Source organism: Peromyscus maniculatus, chromosome 16 (assembly GCF_049852395.1).
Source record: "Peromyscus maniculatus bairdii isolate BWxNUB_F1_BW_parent chromosome 16, HU_Pman_BW_mat_3.1, whole genome shotgun sequence".
Classification (NCBI taxonomy): domain Eukaryota; kingdom Metazoa; phylum Chordata; class Mammalia; order Rodentia; family Cricetidae; genus Peromyscus; species Peromyscus maniculatus.
Window position 1 is genome coordinate 58,181,044 of NC_134867.1, and position 19,528 is coordinate 58,200,571.

Consider the following 19,528-nt stretch of genomic DNA (forward strand, 5'->3'; position numbering starts at 1 on the left):
GCACTCAGACGTGGGTTTGTGGAGGATTACCACAAGACGACCAGGGCAGAGAGAGTAGAGCGTACCCTCAGCAGCCTGGTTGGCTGTGGCCAGGTCAGGGAAGCAAAGTGTTCCCATGTGGGAAAACCCAGAGGAAATTTTACAGAAGGCGTGGAGAGCAGGACATGCCATATGTTTTCGAGACATGAGGTAAGGGGAGGCAGACATTGCGGATGGGCAGCCTGCAGGTGTGTGCACTCACCCATTCTTGCTTGAAATACATGGGGATTGGTTGCCAGCACTGAACACTCAGGAATGTCCTATTTCTCTTGAAAATTTTCATCTCTGCAGACTCTGGCTGACATGCCCACCTGTTGGCCACTGGCTGCAGTTGTCAGTCTGTCCCTACCCAGGGGAGGCTTGTTCTCTGCCACATATGGCTCCACTCAGTAGCTGTGTTCATTCACTACCTGTCTGGTGCTTTTGAGATATCTGAAATGTGATCTGTATGTTTAAGAGAAAAGGCTCTCTTTTTCCCTCAGCGCTCTTAGGAAAATGGAGTTGCCTGGGGACGAGAGGGGTGTGGGGTGACTCTGGACAAGGTCCTGGGAGGTCAGACGTCTGCAGACAGGCATTGTGCAGCAGGAGCAGTGAGGGTGTTGCACTCTGGAGGTAGGATGCATGGACGGAGGAAAGAGGTTCATGGAGAGCCATGTCTGGGTGAGGGGCTCCCCAAGTAAGAAGGTTACCGAGTATAGGGACTGAGCAGTGACCCCCTAAAAGATACATTGTGACCTAGGCACCAGGACCTCAGAATGAGACCTGTGTTGGTCATCCTTGTGTCCCTGTGACAAAGGACCCAAAGAGCCAGCTTAAAGGGGGATGATTTATTCCCGACACATGCCTTTAGGGGTTTCAGCCATCTGGCCTGACTCCATTGCTTTTAGGCAGAACATCCTGGAGGAAGCGTGGGGTGGCACTCGACTGCCCAGCTCGTACTGTAACTGGCCCGGCAGAAATGATGCTCTAAAGAGACACGTCTCTCAATCTGACAGAGATCAGATTAATCAAACAGTGGACTCTAAAGAAATGGGAAGTCCATGCTGGGTGGAGAAAAGAGTTTGTGTGTGTGTGTGGAGGTGTGGGGGGACAGGAGTAGGGCTTGCCTCCCTGAAAGACACTCCACACAGTTCCAACAACTTGTCAGACCACCCTACAGGAGGAGAGTGAAGCCCAGTGATGTGCTGGTGCTGGGCAGGACCACACCTTGACCAGAACTGCTTAGATGTGCTCATCCTCAGCCCTCTATTCAAACGTGACTCTCACTTCAGGACCCCTAAAATGAGATTGAGATGGACTTTTTTTTTTTTTTGGAGTGGGGTTGGGAGGGTGTCACTAGATAGCTTGGTCCCTCTTCCCAAGATAGCTTTTAAATAAACCTGCTTTCTATTTCCCATTATTAACTTGGCTCTTTTAAATCGTTTATTAAGGATGGGTGGCCAAACCTGACTTGAGGCTCAGGCTGCGACCTCCAAGTTTGATAACAATGAGACTCTTCCTCCTCAGGGTCCCACGTACCATCTCCTGATAGGACCAACAGCCTGGAGCCTAAAGAACCAACCCAGAACCACAGCAGCGCTTCCTGGGCATAGGAGAGATGAAGCCGTGTTGGAGTGGGTTGAGACCGTCATCCAGTGTAACCGCTGGAGTCACGCGACATATTAGGACAGGGGCATGTAGGGAGAAGACAGCCACGTGAGGCAGAGACTGACTGAGACTTCAAAGACGGCTAGCAGCAGCCGTCAGGAACTGGATGAGGCAGGACCCTCCTCTGGAAGACCCCAAACTCACCTTGATTTAATTAACTTTCGTCCCCCACATCTGTGAGAGGGGTTGTGTGTGTTGTTTCAAGCCTCCTAATCTGTTCAGGGTTGGTCAGTTTGTGATGGGACGTGGGTGCTTCACATATGATGGTGGCATCCACAGAGGTCAGACCTGTTTTGAGTTGTCATAGCAATAAGTGAGCAACAAAGCTGTTTTGATTAGGGAGTCAATAATTTACCAGGGACCAAAGGGAGCAAGGCAGCCCTGCTGGGTTTTGTTTGTTAGTTTAAAAAATATTAGCAAAAGGCTGTGTCGAGTTGTGTTTGTTTAACTCGCCTTCCCGCCCCGCACCTGATGCCTGCCGAGTCCATGGGGCCACAGGTCAGATTGGCTTCCCAGGCTTCTCCTGGGTCCCCTCCCCACCCGCCAAAGTGTGGACTGGACCCTGTATCACTTTGTTTAGCAGTTTCCTGCCCTTTGTTTGATCCGCTTAGGTTTATTTACGGAGCCCAATGAATGCACAAAGGTCCCTTTGTGTGGTGGTGAACAAAGTGAGGGCCAGATGACACTTGGTCTGTGTCGAAGGCTTGGCAAAGCCGCTGGAGTTGAAACGTTTGTTGTTGGTGTCAGGATTATTTATTGCACTTCTCCGTGGAGAGCGGTCTCTTTCTACCCCGCGTCCTGGCCCTGGCTACACCTAGAACCTGGGAGGATAGTGGATGCAGCCAGGCTTAGCACTACAGGTCGGGCCCCCACTGCTCCTGATGAGACTGGGTTCTACAGCTCCAGAGTAGGGGTCAGGCCCCTCCTGGAGACTCCTTGGGCTCATGACAATACCCACTCTTTACCAGTGAGCATTCTGGATGAAGGGACGTGCTCTCCCCTCCCACCCACCCACCCACCCCACCCCCCACCCCCCACATACACACCCCTTTCCTGAATGTGCAGCAGAGGCAGGAAGAAGATTCTGGAGCACATGGTTGGTGTCCCTGTGTGGGCCCTGAAGAAGTGTAACTGTTGCTGCAGGAAATGAGGGTATTCTAGAGAGAGAGACCTGTGCCTCCCTTTTAACTATCAGACTATTGACACAATAGGCCTCAGAAACTGCAATTTCCCCAGGAATGTCATTCTGGAACAAGGAAAAAGTTGAAGCCCGGTGCCAACCAGAGGAGCTTGTCTCTCAGAGGTTTCACACAGTTCTGACAAGATGTCGGGTCATTGGCAGCAGACAAGGATAGGCCACTGAAGCATGGGGCCAGACTTGGATCAGGAATATTCCAGTTATACATACCTTCTTGCTCTCTATTTACACTTAAACCCCATGTTGGAGCCCTAAGATGAATTTGAGGGGGTGTGGCCACATTGAATAAATAGTTTTTACTATGACATTTCTTGAATTGGCCCTTTGAGGACAGGTAGCTAAACCTAGGTCCTTAGGGCTGCCAGGGCCCAGACTCTGACGCTAACCACTGGGGTAGCAGAAGTCCACATGCTGACCCTGAGTCTGTACATGGGAGGTATCTTATGCCTTATTAGTGGTGGTTGTGGGCCAGTATCTCTGTAGAGCTGTGCAGAACAGACTGGGGACCTTGTGCGGTGTGCACCTAAGTAGCTCTTAAAAGATGGAAGAAGCAGCCAGAAGAGGGGGAGAGAGAATGAGCTGGGAAGATGAAGGCGGAAGTTGGTGCTGCTGCTGCTGCTGCTGCTGCTGGATTGAAAGAGAGAGGAAGGAGCTGAGGGCTAAGGAAAGCCCCCAGACTGGCTCCAAAAGCTTTGTGAAGGAGAAATGCTGCAGATACCTCCATTTGAGTGCTGATTCTCACTGCAGGATCTTCAGCTTCGCGAGATCGTGTGTTTGTATCATTTTAACTGCTTGACCACTTGATATAGCTGCAATGGAGGCCATCAAGGACGGTGGGATTAAATAGACCCAAGCCTGGATTCTGGTAGCCCTGATAACCTAGGCCACTGCTCCTCAATACAGCAATCACAGGGACAAGCCATAGTGAAAAGCAGATGTATATGCAAGGGTGGGGGAGGGGTATCCAGAGGGTTCAACATCTGTGATACACTTCTGTTGTCTTAGAGATAGTAAACAAAACCTAGAAGGGGACAGTGAGATATTGCAGCAGCGATCCCTATTGGGAATAGTTAACTTTAAAAAAAAAATATTTCTATTTTATAAATAATTTTACATATTGGGAATAGTTGACTTTTTAGCTGTTTTTAAGCACACAGCCCTTTCTGGACTGTTTTCCTTTGTTTTCTTCCACTCTGTCACAGAGTCGAGTGGCCCACCTGACTCAGGACAGAGACTTTTTAAAAAAGCATGCTTGGGTCTGGAGAGAGCAGGCCGAAACCCAACACCAGAGCTGGCTTTTGTATAGAGCAGAACAGCATGTAACATTTTTTAATAGTATCCATACCCAGCTGTGCACAAGGGCAGGCAGAGTAAAGAAACTGCCGACGACGACGTGACTGCTCCATGATTAGGGGGAAGGTTTCCATTGCAACTAAGAGATAGAACATATTCTAGCAACCTCTGGAAGAGTTGAGCAGAGAGAAAGAAGTAGACTGGGCATGGCCAGGTCCGGGGAAGCTGGAGAGTGGGAGAGGATAGTGGAGATAGTGAGAGAGCAAGAGAGAGAGAGTGGAGCATAGCCAGAGAGCAAGGGAATAGTGACAGGTGATAGGCAGGCAGGTAGGAAGGTGGAAAGATAGATAGTGTGGGGGTTTGAAAGGAAACGGCCCCCAAATGGAGTGGCACTATTAGGAGGCGTGGCCTTGTTAGAGGAAGTGTGTCACTGTGGGGGCGGGCTTTGAGGTCTCCTCTGCTCAAGCTTCCCTCAGTGTGACTGTCAGTTGACTTCCTGTTGCCTGCAAGATGTAGGGCTCTCAGCTCCAGCACCAGATCTGCCTGCACGCCGCCATGCTCCCCGCCATGATGATAATGGACTGAACCTCTGACACTGTAAGCAAGCCACCCAAGTGAAATGTTTTCTTCATAAGAGTTGCCACGGTCATGGTGTCTCTTCATAGCAATTAAAACCCTAAGACAGACAGGCAGACAGTCAGATAGAAAGAATGAATGAATGGGGTGGACAAATCATGTGGATTATAAGGAGGAACAGATGGGGGATGGGAAGGCCTGGATGCTAACATGGACTTTGAAATGTGTAGCAGGTGCTTGTGATACTGAGGGATCCTGAAGGCCAGCGTAAGCTTTGATATGCTGATAGACCCCACAGGTAACCATATGTCCCTTCTGCCAGAGGCAAGGAAATGGCTCCTTTTGGGGTACAGAAAACCCATTTCACGAGTTCCTGAGGGATGCTGCTAGCTTTTATCTAACTGCCAGAAATCCTTCTAGAACCCAGCTTAAGTTCATTTCTGGAATTGTGGCCTGCCTGTGAGACCTAGCAGGAGATATAGTCAATGAAGCTGGGATGGGAAGAAGGCAAAGAGATCCAGTGGCCCCCAAGTCCACGAGCCTGAATTTAAACAGAGGGTAAGAGATACGCACAACTGTGCAATCTGGTCAAGGTGTGGTCCAGTGCTTCACAAGTCATCCTAGATGGGCACCTGGCCTGGCCGTTGTCAGAACTGTGACATTTCTTTCTGAGAGGTAAATTCCTCCTCTGGCTGGCCTCAGGCTTTATCCTTCCCCTCTTCGCACAGCATGAGATTCTGGGGGATATTCTAATTCCTTGGGGACCTCGGTTGCAATAGTCCGGCAGCCATAGAGAACAGCATGTTTTTCTTCTAGAATACCTTCACTTGCTAAGTACGATGCCACTTTTCCTGACTGCCAGAGTTGATTGGGTCAGGTGGTGTGAAGGGTGTGTCTGTGGTTCCCGGTCCCCTTCTAAGGGACTGAGACCCCCAAGTTTACAAATGCCTTACTTGCTGCAAGGAGCCCCTCAAATGTCGGTGGAGGCTACTTAGCTGTAGGGTCCAATGCCAACCAGTCTCAGAGGGACCTATGATTTCATCAATCACAACTTAGTCCGCTTTGCTCACTCCCTAAAAATAATACTCAGTCAAATTTGGGGGAAATTTACTCATTGAGCTGATTCTTAATCTTTGTGATGGCATGTGGTGATATTTTATTTGTACTCTAACAAATAAAACTTATCTGGGGATCAGAGGGCAGAGCCAGCCACTAGACTAGACATAGAGGCCAGACAGTGGTGACACACACCCTTAATCCTATCACTCAGGAGGCAGAGATCCATCTGGATCTCTGTGAGTTCAAGGCCAGACTGGAAACAGCCAGGCATTGGTGGCACACACCTTTATTCCCAGGACTTGAGATCTCATGTCTTTGCTTAGGAAGGAAACACACCTTTAATCCCAGGAAGTGATGGCAGAAAGCAGAAAGGTATTATAAGGTGTGAGGATCAGGAACTAGAAGCTTTTTAGCAGCAGTTCAGCAGAGACACTTTTGGTGAGGACTCAGAGGCTTCCAGTCTGAGGAAACAGGATTGGCTGAGGAGTTGGCGAGGTGAGGTTGGCTGTGGCTTGCTCTGTTTCTCTGATCTTTCAGCTTTCACCCCAATATCTGGCTCCAGGTTTTGTTTTGTTTTTTATTAATAAGACTGTCAGCAATTCATGTTACAATGGCAGACATCTCCGTGAGAGTCTGTGGCTCCTAGCCATAAAAATTTACATTCATTTTCAGCGATTGTATAGCTTCCCACAGCTATCCCTTGAGGTCTCTGTGGCTGCCAGGGACATCCCCTGCCATCCCAGGCTGGGAGCCCTGTTAGTAATAAATTCACACTGAGGGTGGATGGCTGTTTTTCTGCCAGACTCCTCCTGGGCTTTGCCAAGCTCCAGAACCACGTTCAATGGCTCCTCATTGTTTGCATATTCTATACTTACAGATCCGCCCAGCTGTCTAAATTGTGTTGACCCTAAGAGTGATGATAATGGCATTTTTTGGGTCATTTGTGCATGGGGCAGAGTGAGTGACATACATTTGATGACCTATTGCGCATGTTCCTAGCTAATGTTGAAAAAGGATGAGACTCGGACTTCTTGTCTGGCTTTGAGAGCAAGTGTCTCTTTGGATGACTTTATTTAATGCCGCAGTTTGTACATTTTGTTGGTGATGTCACATTTTTGCTTTAAAATTTTTATTTATTATTTTGATGTGTATGGGTGTTTTGCCTGTGTGTATGTCTATGTGCCACATGTGTGCAGTAGCCATGGAGACCAGAGGCATGGGTCCTCTAGAACAAGAGCTATAGGCAGTTGTGAGCAGCTAGGAATAGAACCCGTGTCCTCGGGAAGAGCAGCCCATGTTCTTAAATGCTGAGCCATCTCTCCAGCTTATTTATTCATTTATTTTGTGTGTGTGTGTGCAGATGCTCACATGGAAGTCAGAGGTCAACTCGTGGAAGTAGGTCCTCTCCTACCATGTGGTTTCCAGGGATTGTGAACGCATGCGGTCAGGTTTGGTGGCAAGCGCCTTTACCCACTGGGCCATCTTGCTGACCCCTTACATCATATTTTTAAATGACCCCTCCGGGGACTGGAGACACCCCTTAGCAGTTAAGAGAACCTGGGCTTGGTTTCCATCAGCCACATGGCAGCTGGCAATTGTGTGTAATGGTAGTTCCAGGGGATCCAGTGCCTTCTTCTGGCCTCTGCAGGCACCGGGCACACATGTGGTACACAGACACACAGGCAGGCACAATTCCCGCACACCTAAAATAAAAAATAAACAAAAGTAACTGGCTCTCAGCCCAGTGCTGTAGCACCACCCAGCATGCGTATGCGCAAGGAGGCAGTGACAGCCCTTAGGGAAAATCACTTGTGTATAATAAGCTTTATTCTGGTTGGGCCCCTTGTGCTGGTGAGGGTGTGTTCAACGTGACTGAATCAACAATGCACATTCAATAAGGTGTCTTCACACAGAGACACACGGACAGCAAAGGTACGGACTGATGACAACTCTTGACTTGGGGAGTGGTCATGGGACCCTGACCTTGATTTCCTCGGGAACACAGCCACAGTACTTGTCTGTAGCTATCCTGGTATCTTAAAGGGAACAGCCACAAGGAATGAGAGCTGTGTCCAAGGGAAAAATAAAAGGATACAGAAGAGAAGAGAAGCCCTGACTCAGGAGCTTCTATATAGGCGATAAGATCTAAACTGTCCAAAGACAGAGTGTTTATTTTTCTGCACCTCTAACAAGAATATTAAAACAACAGACTGTTCTTACCGGGGCCAGAATATCTGTAGCCTTGCATTTTAAAAAAAAACGAGAGGCCTGCTGTAGTAGATGGAGCCTTGATTCACAGCCAGCAACGCTGTCCCAGGCGACGAGTGGGAAGCAGCCGCGACCTCCAATTTGAGTTTTCAAATGTAGGAACCACGACTGTGATGTATACAGAAAGGCAGCTGTGGACATCTGCAGTAGGCAAGCGTTTATAGAAGAGGAGAGAGCGAGCAGTTAGGTGGTCAGGCAGTTCTCATATCCTTGAGCCAGGGACACGTCGTATAGGAATTTATGGTCCAGAGACCAGTTTACTTTAGGAATTTATGGCTACGTGACCAGAGACCAGTTTACCCAAGGTAGTTTTCGTACTTAAAGTATTGTTAGGAATACTTTCACAAGATGGCGTAGCTCAGGATCCTACTACGGTTTTACCATATTAGCATTCTCTCATCTCTAAATAACACCTTAAAAACCCACATTACAATTTAACTTACAAAAGATAATTCCTTTTAAATAAACCTTATTACATTATTTTGTGCATGTGTGTACATACAGGCGTGCTTGTGTGCATGTGTGTATGTATGTGAGTGTATCCACATACCATGACACGTGGGGAGGGGTCTGAGAACAACTTCCTGGAATTGTTTTCCTTCTACCATATGGGTCCCAGAGGTCAAACTCAGGTCATTGGGCTTTGTGGCAAGTGTCTCTAACTGCTGAGCCATCTACAAAAGGTAAATCTTTAAGATGAGAAATAAGTATCAAAATATAAGCTAGATTAATTTTTAAGCTTTACTTACTTTTTATACTTTGCTTTGTAGGCGGAAGTTTCTCTCCTGCCTGCCTGTTCTCAAATACCCAGCAGCTGCTTCCCAAATAATTGACTTCGAGGCTTAAGATTACTTATAAATGCTCAGCCGGCAACTCAGGCTTATTGCTGACTAGCTCTTACACTTAAATTGACCCATAATTTTTATCCACGTTTAGCCACATGACTTGGTACCTTTTCTCAGTCCAGCATTCTCATCTTGCTTCCTCTGCATCTGGCTGGCGACTCCTGACTCCGCCCTTCCTCTTCCCAGAATCCTCCTAGTCTGGTCGCCTGGCCTACACTTCCTGCCTGGCTACTGGCCAATCAGTGTTTTATTAAAACCATTTCAAGTGACAAATCTTTACAGTGTACAAGAGGGTTATTCCACAGCATTGCTTGATCTGCAGACATTGTAATCACCGTCTGAGTAATGCGACTTATAAGCTACAAAATCATTTATCTAGCCTTCATGAAGATACCTAAATGCAACTCTCCCACTTGAGGAGCTCAGACCTGTGCCTTGGTTGGGTGTGTTCTGTCCTTTACCTAAAAAACTCTGTCTCTAAATGCCTGTGCTACTTGCCCTTATCTTTACCTAATGAATCCTCTAACTTTGCTTCACTCTGAATGTCTTTTCATCAGGCATAGCTAAGGACCTGGCTTTGCCTGAGTGGGTGTCCCTAAGGGGAGGACTCAGGCTGTCGACAGTTCTGGACTGAGTCTCCCTGATGCCTGACACAACAAAGCACAGTAGGGTATCACTGGCCTCTCACCGTGTTGATGGTCAGCCTTCGTCTTCAAATGGCCTCCTGGCTCCATCCTCCCTGCAAAGATGGAAGGTCTGACTTTGACCTTACTGACTGCTCTGGATGTACACAACCCACCAACCACCATGCCTGGAATCCTTGTGTCCTTTTTAGTAGGGATTGCAGGTTCTACCAAGGGGAACCTGGTGGCCTCCTACTGTGTCTCAGTGTTTCTATTGCTGTGAAGAGACACTATGACCATGGAAATTCTTATAAAGGAAAACATTTAATTGGGGTGGCTTACATTTTCAGAGATTCAGTCCATTGTCATCATGGTGCGACATGCTGGCATGCAGGCAGACATGGTGCTGGAGAAGTAGCCAAGTGTCCTACATCTTTGCAAGCAACAGGAAGTGGTCTGAGACACAGGGTGTGGCTTGAGCTTGTATGAGACCTCAAAGCCCGCCTCCATAGTGACACACTTCCTCCAACAAGGCCACGCCTACTACAACAAAGCCACACCTCCTAATAGTGCTATTCCTTTTGGGGGCCATTTTCTTTCAAACCACCACACACTGCCTCCAGGGCCAACTAGAGAAAAGGGGTGGGGGGAGGCATAGTGAGCAGGTAGCTCTGGAACTGGACTCAGTTTTATGTTTCTAACTTGTAAGGAAATGTGGTCTCATGGATGTATGTGTTCTTTAGAGGACCAGTTGAGAGGGATGGGAAGTCTAGTCTGTTCTGGAGACTATGAGTGTTGGCTCTTTTGAAATGGGGTGTCAGGACAATTGTCAGCTAAAGCTGGGTTCAGTGCTTACGGCATTTGTCAATGCTCTGCGTATTCACCTGTTTTCGGTGGACATCTTCAGGGGACAGGAAGCCATGACGGCCATATTGTTCCCAGCTTGTCTGTCCTCAGGGCTGGTGTAGGAGTGTGTCATCTGCTGTGGCCCCTCCCCCGCCCCCACAGACTTCCTTCTGAAATCTCAGTTCCTCCTGGAGATTGCCAGACTCCGGGACCCCTTCCTGGTGCTTGGGAGGACAAATTGGCAGTTTCTTCTTTTCCCACCTCGGTGATGATGCAGAGAGGCAGGTCCAGCTAGCTCCCACCCTCTGTATCTCAGGGGAGGAGGCCTGGAGCTCTTAGACAAGAAAAGGCCACCTTTATTTTCATCCTTGGTGACTGAAAGCCAGCCAGCACTGCCCTCAGGAAGGGAGGCAGCTAGACCAGCTGGTTACCCATGCCTCTCATCTGTCACTTCTGCCTCACATGAAGTCTTGAACAATCAGGTATTTCTCTTTACTTCTTTGAACGAAGTGATTAGTAGGTCCTGCTGGGCTTGATTTCTTTGGCGATATTATTATGGTTACGTTGGCTGTTTTGAAACAGGGCTCACTCTGCAGCCCGGCTGACCTTGAACTCCTGGCAATCCTCATGTCTCAGCTCCTGAGTGCTAGGATTACAGGTGTGAGCCTCCACTCCCAGTTTAGACTTTATTTAAGATGATGCTAATAGGGCCAATGAGATGGCTCAGCAGGTAAAGGCACCGGCCACTACCCCTGACTGCCCGAGTTCAAGCCCCCCACCTACATGGTGGAAGGAGAGAACCTCTCCTGCAGATTATCCTGTGATCTCCACATATGTCCTGTGGCATGCACTGCCCCCACAAAATAAATGTAAAATAAGTTTTTTAGCCAGATGGTGGTGGTGCACACCTTTAATCTCAACACTCAGAAGGCAGAACCAGGCAGATCTCTGTGAGTTGGAGGCCAGCCTGGTCTACAGAGTAAGATCTAGAACAGGCACCAAAACTACACAGAGAAACCCTGTCTCAAAACAAAAGATATTGTTCATAAGGAATATATATTGCTACATTATAACAAAAGATACTGTCCATAGGGAATATATGTTGCTACATTATAACAATTTTTTTTTTTTTTTGTGGTGCTAGGGCTCAAACCCAGGGCCTTGTACATGCTAGGCAAGGACCTCAGACCTTAAAATATTTCTCTAACTATGGGCTGGAGAGATGGCTCAGCAGTTAAGAGCACATGTTGCTTTTGTACAGGACCTGGGTTTGCTTCCCAGCACCCACATGGTGGCTCACAACCATCCATAAACTCAGTTCCAGGGGATCCAATGTTCTCTTCTGGCCGCCACTGGCACCAGGCATGCATGTGATGCAAATATATATACATACATGCATACAGCACACACATACACACAATGAAAAATATATCTAATATTTTTCATACTTTAATAACTAGCTTCCAGTAAAAATTAGTGCCCTCTGCCATCTTACTTTGTTGTTGATTTTTATACCAGCTTTATTGAAATGTAATTCATGTACTATACAACTGATTTCCGAAAGTATATAATTCCATGGTTTGTTTGTTTATTTATTTTGTTTTGTTTTGTTTTTCAAGACAGGGTTTCTCTGTGTAGCTTTGCGCCTTTCCTGGAGCTCACTTGGTAGTCCAGGCTGGCCTCGAACTCACAGAGATCCTCCTGGCTCTGCCTCCCGAGTGCTGGGATTAAAGGCGTGTGCCACCACTGCCCGGCACATGTTTTTTTTTATTTTTTTAAGTATTTTAATATTTAAGGGGTTATTTTACCATCCCTACAATGTAATATCAGAGTATTTTCCCCCTTTCCACGCTCAGCCCCTGCTAGGTTGGGGTCCGCTCTCTGCCGCTCTGCGTCCGTCCACCTGCTCTGGATATTTTATACAAGTGGGCTGTTGTGAGCTCTTCGGTGGTCCCTTCTTTCACGTGGTGTAGTGTTGTCACAGCGACTGGGGTTTGTATATTCTCGGTGCAGTTGAAGCAGCCCTATGAGGAAGGGTCCGTAGACCAGCTCCCACTCCTGGAATCACCAGAGGTGCCTATGGCATCCCCGGATGCCCCGAGCCCGCCCTTCTTGCTCCTCCTGAGTCAGACTGGGTCGTTGTTCGGGTGCTGACATTGTTGTTAGTCACCCAGCAGGCAAAGTCTGCAGTTTGCCTTGGGGGCTCGCTTGCCCCAGCCCTGAGTCACCCTAACCCCTGTGCTTTGATGACGCCTAGTAGAAAGCAGGTATCTCGGGGATTTCCCAGATAAAGCTCCTGTGGCTGGTACATCAGAAAAAAAGGCCTTGCACGTGGGTTATGAGACCTCACCCTGTTCTGAGTGTGTGCAGTACAGTGAAGAGTGATGTAACAGGCCAGACCCAAGGTGCCCTGGCATCACCAGCCACCCTAGGGCTCCCTGCACCTTCTCCACCCCCACCCCCGTTCCCACCCCGAGGAAGCTGCCAGCGTTTCCAGAGAACAAGCCTTCTTCCGTGGGAAGGTCTAAATCTTTGCATCTCTGGATTTCTCGGATCCTAGGATCCTAAAACCTGCACACATGGTGTCTGTGGGCCGTGCCATTGTCTGCGTTTCCTCTTTCGAGTGGGTGAGAGCCAGATTGGCAAGCGCAGTGTGAATGAACGAGCGTGAACAGAGCCACTTGCTTGCTGATGTCTCTCTGATGTGTTTCTCCTCCTTTCTCTCCCCCCCCAACCCCCAGCTCCGGAAGAGAAGGAAGTCATTAAAGGACAGTATGGCAAGCTGACGGATGCCTATGGCTGCCTCGGGGAGCTGAGGTTAAGATCTGGTGAGTATACACGGCTCCATGCTGTGGGCAGTCCCTGGGGTTAGCCTGGGGAGGCCGTCCAGTTAGATACTCTGTGTTAACCACTTTCATTTCTGAAGATGGTGCTTTATGTTTCTCAGCTTGCTCCTGGGGGGGGGGCGCGTTGGGCGGGGGGGCTGGATAGAGAAGAGGGGTGACAGCAGCTTGACAGTCGCCTGCCTGTAGTAGAGGAGGGCATGGTTTCCAGCCCTGGGTGCCGGGAAGTTTACCTGCTCCGTTGTCTCTCGGACCTAAGTTTTTCCAAGGTGGTCAGGCTTCTGCTCTGGCGTCGTCCACCGTTTGTGCTTTCCAGGCATCTGCCTTCTGAGGTGTGACTGATGGGTAGACTTTGACCACGGCTCATGCCATCTCGCCTGAAACAGCATCACTGGACGTTCTGGGTGTATCTGGAGAGAGGAAGGGCGGATGGGGGTGGGGGTGGCCAGGAGAGGAAAACTGCGACACACTCTGTGGGAGTGAGAGAGAAAGGAAACTGCGTCCAAACGGGTCTGACGAAAGAGAGAGGGAGCACACAGGAAGCAGTGGGCAGCTCTGCTTGCCCTGAGCCGGTGGCAGCCACCTCTGCCACCGTTCTGGAGTGCCTGTTCTGCAGCCATCCTTTCCTTCCTCCCAGTGAGGGGAGCCTGCTTTAGGTCGGTCCCACCTATCATCAAAGACCAGGTTTTGGAGTCCAGTGGCCTTTCCGGCCAAGGCCAGGGCACAGGTCACATTCCTCATGGGATTGGCTGGGGGACTTCCAAATTCAGGCATTGGGGGCTTTTCCTGAGCTGAGCATGTGAAACTTCTCTGTGGCACACAGCCTCTGTTTGCACAGAGCGGGCTTTAGGGCTGGCCAGACAGCGTGATGCGCTTGCCGCTATTTTTCTGGGTCATTTCTGTGGTGGGGTGGTTCCCCCCCCCCCCCGCCCGCAACTAGATATGATGATTACACTCCTCATTTCCAAATCGGAAATGTTTAGGAAAAACATTTGGTACTCACATGACAAAATGAACTTACTAGATGTTGGTCTTGTACCAAAGACTAGACAGGTTAATGTGTTCAGTCTTTAGCATCAGGCAGTGCGACAACCATCGTCTCCCTGTTTATAGAAAAGAAGAAAGGAGACAGGGTTCAGAGATTTTCCTGACTCACCTTAGGGTGAAGGGTTCAGCTGGGATTCACCGCAAGCCCAGCTGTCTTCAAACACTCCCTTCTTTTCCCGAGAATGTGAGCAGATGGGGTTGGGGCTGGGCTGTGTCTCTGTGGACTATTTCTGAAGTTGTAGAGCCCTGGAGCCCTGATCTTCCGCTGTGGGGATTGTAAGGGTGATGGTTTACTGAGGATGGGCCTTCCTCTGCGCCGCGCTGTGATCTGATGGTTTTAGTGTTAGCCTGCTCTCCAAGGAGGCCGGCTTGGCTGTCATCCCGCTGGTATACAGAAGGGAAGGCCTGGAAGCCGCCCTCTGGCTCTCCTCTGCAGTTCCCTTCCTCTGGTGTAACCTCTGGTGTGTGACACCCTGGCACTTGGCTGGGTTCACAGTCCGATTTTAAAGGTATAGTTGGCAGTTTTTTAAAACACAAATGAATGATACACTTGGACTCAGGGAAGCGTGGTAACTGACACCAGTTTGAGTTGTTTTCGGGTGGGACCTAGATTTTACACGTGTGCCCTGTGGCATCACAATCGGCCTCCTGTATCCTGCTGTTGGGGCTGGTGTCCAACAACAGGAAGTGGCCCATGATGCATGGGACAGGGATTTTCCTGAGCTGTGAGCTGAGGTCGGATACTGGGCATTGGTGCTGAGCAAGGATGGTGAACCTGTAAAGAATCCTTGTCGGAGTGAGCCTGGGTATCTGTGGGGTCCACTGCAGAGAGGGGAGTGGCCGAGTGCCCTGCCCCCAAGCTGGCCAGGTCTGTCCATCCTCGTTCTCAGCTAGTACCCCCCCACCCCTCTAAGGAGTGAGTGGATACAGCCTCCATTGGGCCAAGCCAGAACAGCCAGGGTGCATGGTCAGCAGGAGGCTTGGGTATAATGAAGCCTCCAGCATGGTTTCTGATGTCCTCCCAGGTCCCAAAACTACCTTCAAGAGTCCCCTACAGAGCTGACTTCTAGTCTGTCTGGAGCTGGTGAGGAAGTGTGACTTTGAGTATGTTGGGATTGTGTGGCCTCCTGTCAGCACATTCTGGAAAGTGTGTTGGTGTATCTGAAAGATGGGAGGATTGGAATTAAAACCTTTCCAACCACCCCGCTTTGGTATGTTCAGAAAGCACTGGCATGAACCCAGTGCTTTACTTACCCTGTGTCTCCCCGACCTGGGTTGTTTTCCTCTGTGCTTCTCATCCTTGGGTGTTTGGGGCGTTGGAGGGTGATGCCCTGTGGGGTGTGGCTTCTGAGGGTTTCCTCTTGGGCTTTCAATCCAGACAAAGTTAAAGTTCAGCCCTTTAAAAGAAGAACAGGCATTGTATTAGACATGGAGAAAGATGTAGTCGCGTAAAAGCCCATCCCGAGCTCCCGCTGGCAGGAAGGGGTAGAAGCCCCCGTGATTAGCTGTGAGCTGGCTGGCTTATATACAGCATTAGAAAAAGAATCCACCCCCATGGTCCCAGGGGTTCAGTTCTCCCTTGACCTGAACTCTCAAGGCCTCCCTGTTTCCTAGCTGCAAGGGACGATTCCAACCCCACCCTGCAATGGATTATGTCTCCCGGAGCTCTGCAGTGCACGGCCTGTGAACCGGCACACGATAGGTAGCCCTGGAAACTCTCCACTGGATTCTCCTGGATTCCGGCTCCATCTTCACAACTGACTGACCTTCTGTACTCCGTTACTTTCTCTAGGACTGCTCGTTCGTTTGTAAAAACAGAGACGCTGCCTCCCCTCTCTCCCACATAGCTAATACTTTTTTGTTTTTACATTGTATGTACTTATTTACATATTTGTTTATTTTGTGTGTGTGTGTGTGTGTGTGTGTGTGTGTGTGTGTGTGTGTGTGTGTGTTCAGGGCAAACGACAACATGCAGGAGTTGGTTCTCTCCTTCTACTGTACAGGAACCTGAACTAAGGTCACGTGCTGGTTAGTTCGGGTCAACTTGACACAACCTGGTTATATCTGGGAAGAGGGAATCTCGGTTCAGGAGTTGTCTCCATCAGATGGGCCTGTGGGAGTGTCCATGGGGCATTTTCTTGGTTGCTGACTGATGTAAAGAGGGCCGAGCCCACTGTGGACCCTGCTGTCTTCGGGCAGGTCCTTGGGCAGAGGAGCTGAACAAGCCAGGGGAAGCAAGCCAGTGTGCAGCACCCCTCCATGGTCTCTGCATCAGTTCCTGCCTCCAGGTTCCTGCCTCGGCTCCCCTCAGTGACGGCCTGTCAAGTACAAGGTGTAATAAACCCGTCTCCAGGTTGGATTTTGGTCATGGTATTTAATACGGCTACAAAAATCAAACCAGGCCAGGTCATCAGGCATGGAAGCAAGTACTTTTACTGGGATGAACCATCTTGCCAGCCCTCCCACACAATTGATGGTTTTTGTTTTGAATCAGTGTACACACACACACACACATATGCGCGCGCGCGCGCGCCATGACATAAGTGTGGCAATCAAAATCAACTTGCAGGGATTGGTGCTCTCCTCCCAGCATGTGAATCCTGGGAACTGAACTCAGGTCACCAGGCTTGGCGGCACGTGCCTTTACCCACTGAGCCAGCTCGCCAGCCCCCATACAGTTTTTAAGAGTTCTTTTTGAGGGCGTAAACACGATAGCCTTGAAATGTGTGGGTGCTCCTCAAAGTCTAAGGAGGCTGGTCATGTGATAGGATAGGATATGGGGACAGTGGCCATCCTGAGACTGAAGGGAGGGAACCTGTGTCCCCCCACTGCATCCTAAGAAGCTCTGCTGTCCCTTGACTCTTTCTGTCACAGCTCGCGTGTGAAAGGGGCTCTGAGAAGACCACGGGCGAGGCTGGTGTCTTCAGTGGCTGTTTGCTTGAACGGCCATGACACAGGCTCCCAGAGGTCACTTCAGGAGATTTCTCTGGAGAGGATGTCTGAGTCACTAGCCTTTTGAGATTCAGGGCACTCCATGTAGCCAGTCTTGAAATGGACTGGCCGTTGTCAGTTGTCTGAATAATTTATTTTAATACTCATACCCAGGAGTGTGTTAGCAAATGCTTGGTATCCAGCTCTGGGAGTGGGGACCCTGATCTGTAGTGTCTGCTGATTTCTTTGGTGTAAATATGCTAGCCAAGGATGATTTCGGGTTTCTCTGTGGTGTTGAATAGCATGGTGCCCATGTACTCTCCCTGAGAGCCCGGCCACAGGGAAGTCCTGAGTGTACTGCTTCTGTGCTATGCAAACGGAAGAGGGACTAGAGACCACCCCATAGAGACACACAGCATCTAGATCTGAGCCTCGGAGCGGGGAGAGATTGGGACACTCCTCAATCCCCAGTGTGTCCCACTGTGAGGCCCAGAGATGCTAAGCACCTTGACTGAGGCCCCAACAAGCCTCAGGGGAAGCATAGACTCCACAGCCCCATCTAGGCTTGGTCTTTAACCTTGCTATCTGATCCCCACTGACTTCAGACCCCTTAATTCGGCCTCCATTGGCCACTTCTGAAACCTTGCTGAACCTAGATGCTGAACCTCTTTGCTTCTCGGTATCAGAAAATTGGTCTTCTCGCAAGCAAAACCCAGGTTCTCTAGTCAAGGTATGAGCCTTGCTTTGACATACAATGTGTGCCTCTGTTGGTCTTGCCAGCCCAGACCACACTGACAGGTGGGCAGGAACCAGTGACCTCCTCCAGTTTACTGCTGGGCTCGATTCTGGACCTTTTCTTAAAATCTACAGCACATGGAGCACAAATAACGACCATTGATCAAGAATTGTAGGATGAAGTCAGGCCAATATGGCCAGTCAGGCTTGCTCTATTGAGCAAGCCCAGGAGAGGCCATGGCCCAGCATGGGTTCCACAGGTCCATGCTCCTCTGTGACCACCGAGGTACACAGATATGTGGGTTTCTCCAAAGACCACTCCCAGATCTCAGCTCTTCCTGGTAGCTGATCTGTTCAATGCCCCTGTGTCTAACCCACAGTTCGTCCTTCATTTTAATAGTCATTATCTCTCATCGGAATATTACCATGGTGTTCTGCTCTGGAGGTGATGAGCTCCAGGGTGCCACACAAAGGCATACTTCAAAACAGTGCTGTCGGTATTATTGAAGTCCTCCATGTCAATGGCTCAGTACCATTCATTTGTAAGTCAGGGACTGCCCAGGTGTTTGCTTTTCTCCTAACTGAAGAACTTAATTGGATATAATCTGTCAGCATTAAATAGTAATTTTGCTGATAAATTACTTAAAATTCTTCTCTAGTACCAACTCAGGATCTTGAAGAATTGAACGACATTTCTATAATTAAGCTTTCTATTCCCAGCTACTCATCCACATGGACAGTTTTGTATCATGTTTACATCTACAGAAATAGAAAACAGGGGGACTGGAGAGATGGCTCAGTGGTTAAGAGTGTGTACTGCTCTTCCAGAGGACCCAGGTTCAGTTCCCAGCACCCACATTTATGGCTCACAACTGCCTGAAATTCTGACTCTAGGGGATCTGACACCTCTGGTCTTTGGGGACACACACACAAGTAAAATAAACCTTTAAAAAAGAAAATCATAACTGGAAATGGTGCAGTCTGTTGTCCTTCCACCAGTCAATATTTATTGTCTTGTCATAAAATGTCTTCACAACACATCTTTACATTTTATGTTAAGTGATGATTTACCAAAATGTCTTGTTTACACTGTACTGTTTATACTGTTTGGCCAGTTTGGCACCCCAAACGATGGTGATGAGAAACCAGAAACTGGTTAAGAACCTGGTCGAGTGCCGGATAGTAAGAGGGTGACCAGCGGAAAACTTGGAGCACAGACTATGCTATGATAGGGTGAGAGTCTGAGGGACAGAGGGTGGGAGTGCGATTGGGAGCCACCTGCTCAGGAAGAGCATGCTCGGGAGGTCATCAGCGTCCACGGGACACTGGTAATGAAGGTTCTGGCCGTTTTCTTCTTCCCCGTCAGCGCTTAGAACATGCTGCTAAACGTGATGCTACCAAGCATCCTTCTGCTCTACCCAGATAGAAGTTGTGGGCAGGCAAGGAGAAGAAGCTCTTCGTGGGCCAGTCATTGGAGGCTTTGTATCTGGTGTTGGACAGCCCCGAGTGATGGGAGCAGGAAGGTGGGAGCAGCGGCAGGTGGCGCCCTCTGGTGTTCCAGCTGTCCGTCACGCTGGC

The 19,528-nt window shown here is 49.2% G+C and overlaps 1 protein-coding gene across 1 annotated transcript in view; it reads left to right on the top strand.

The window, feature by feature from the left end:
• The window catches only part of Synj2 (synaptojanin 2), a 102,475-nt gene that overhangs the window by 25,030 nt on the left and 57,917 nt on the right, over positions 1-19,528 (top strand). Inside the window, 1 exon segment of the mRNA XM_076552854.1 lies at positions 13,136-13,222. Within this exon segment, the coding sequence (XP_076408969.1) occupies positions 13,136-13,222 (87 nt within the window).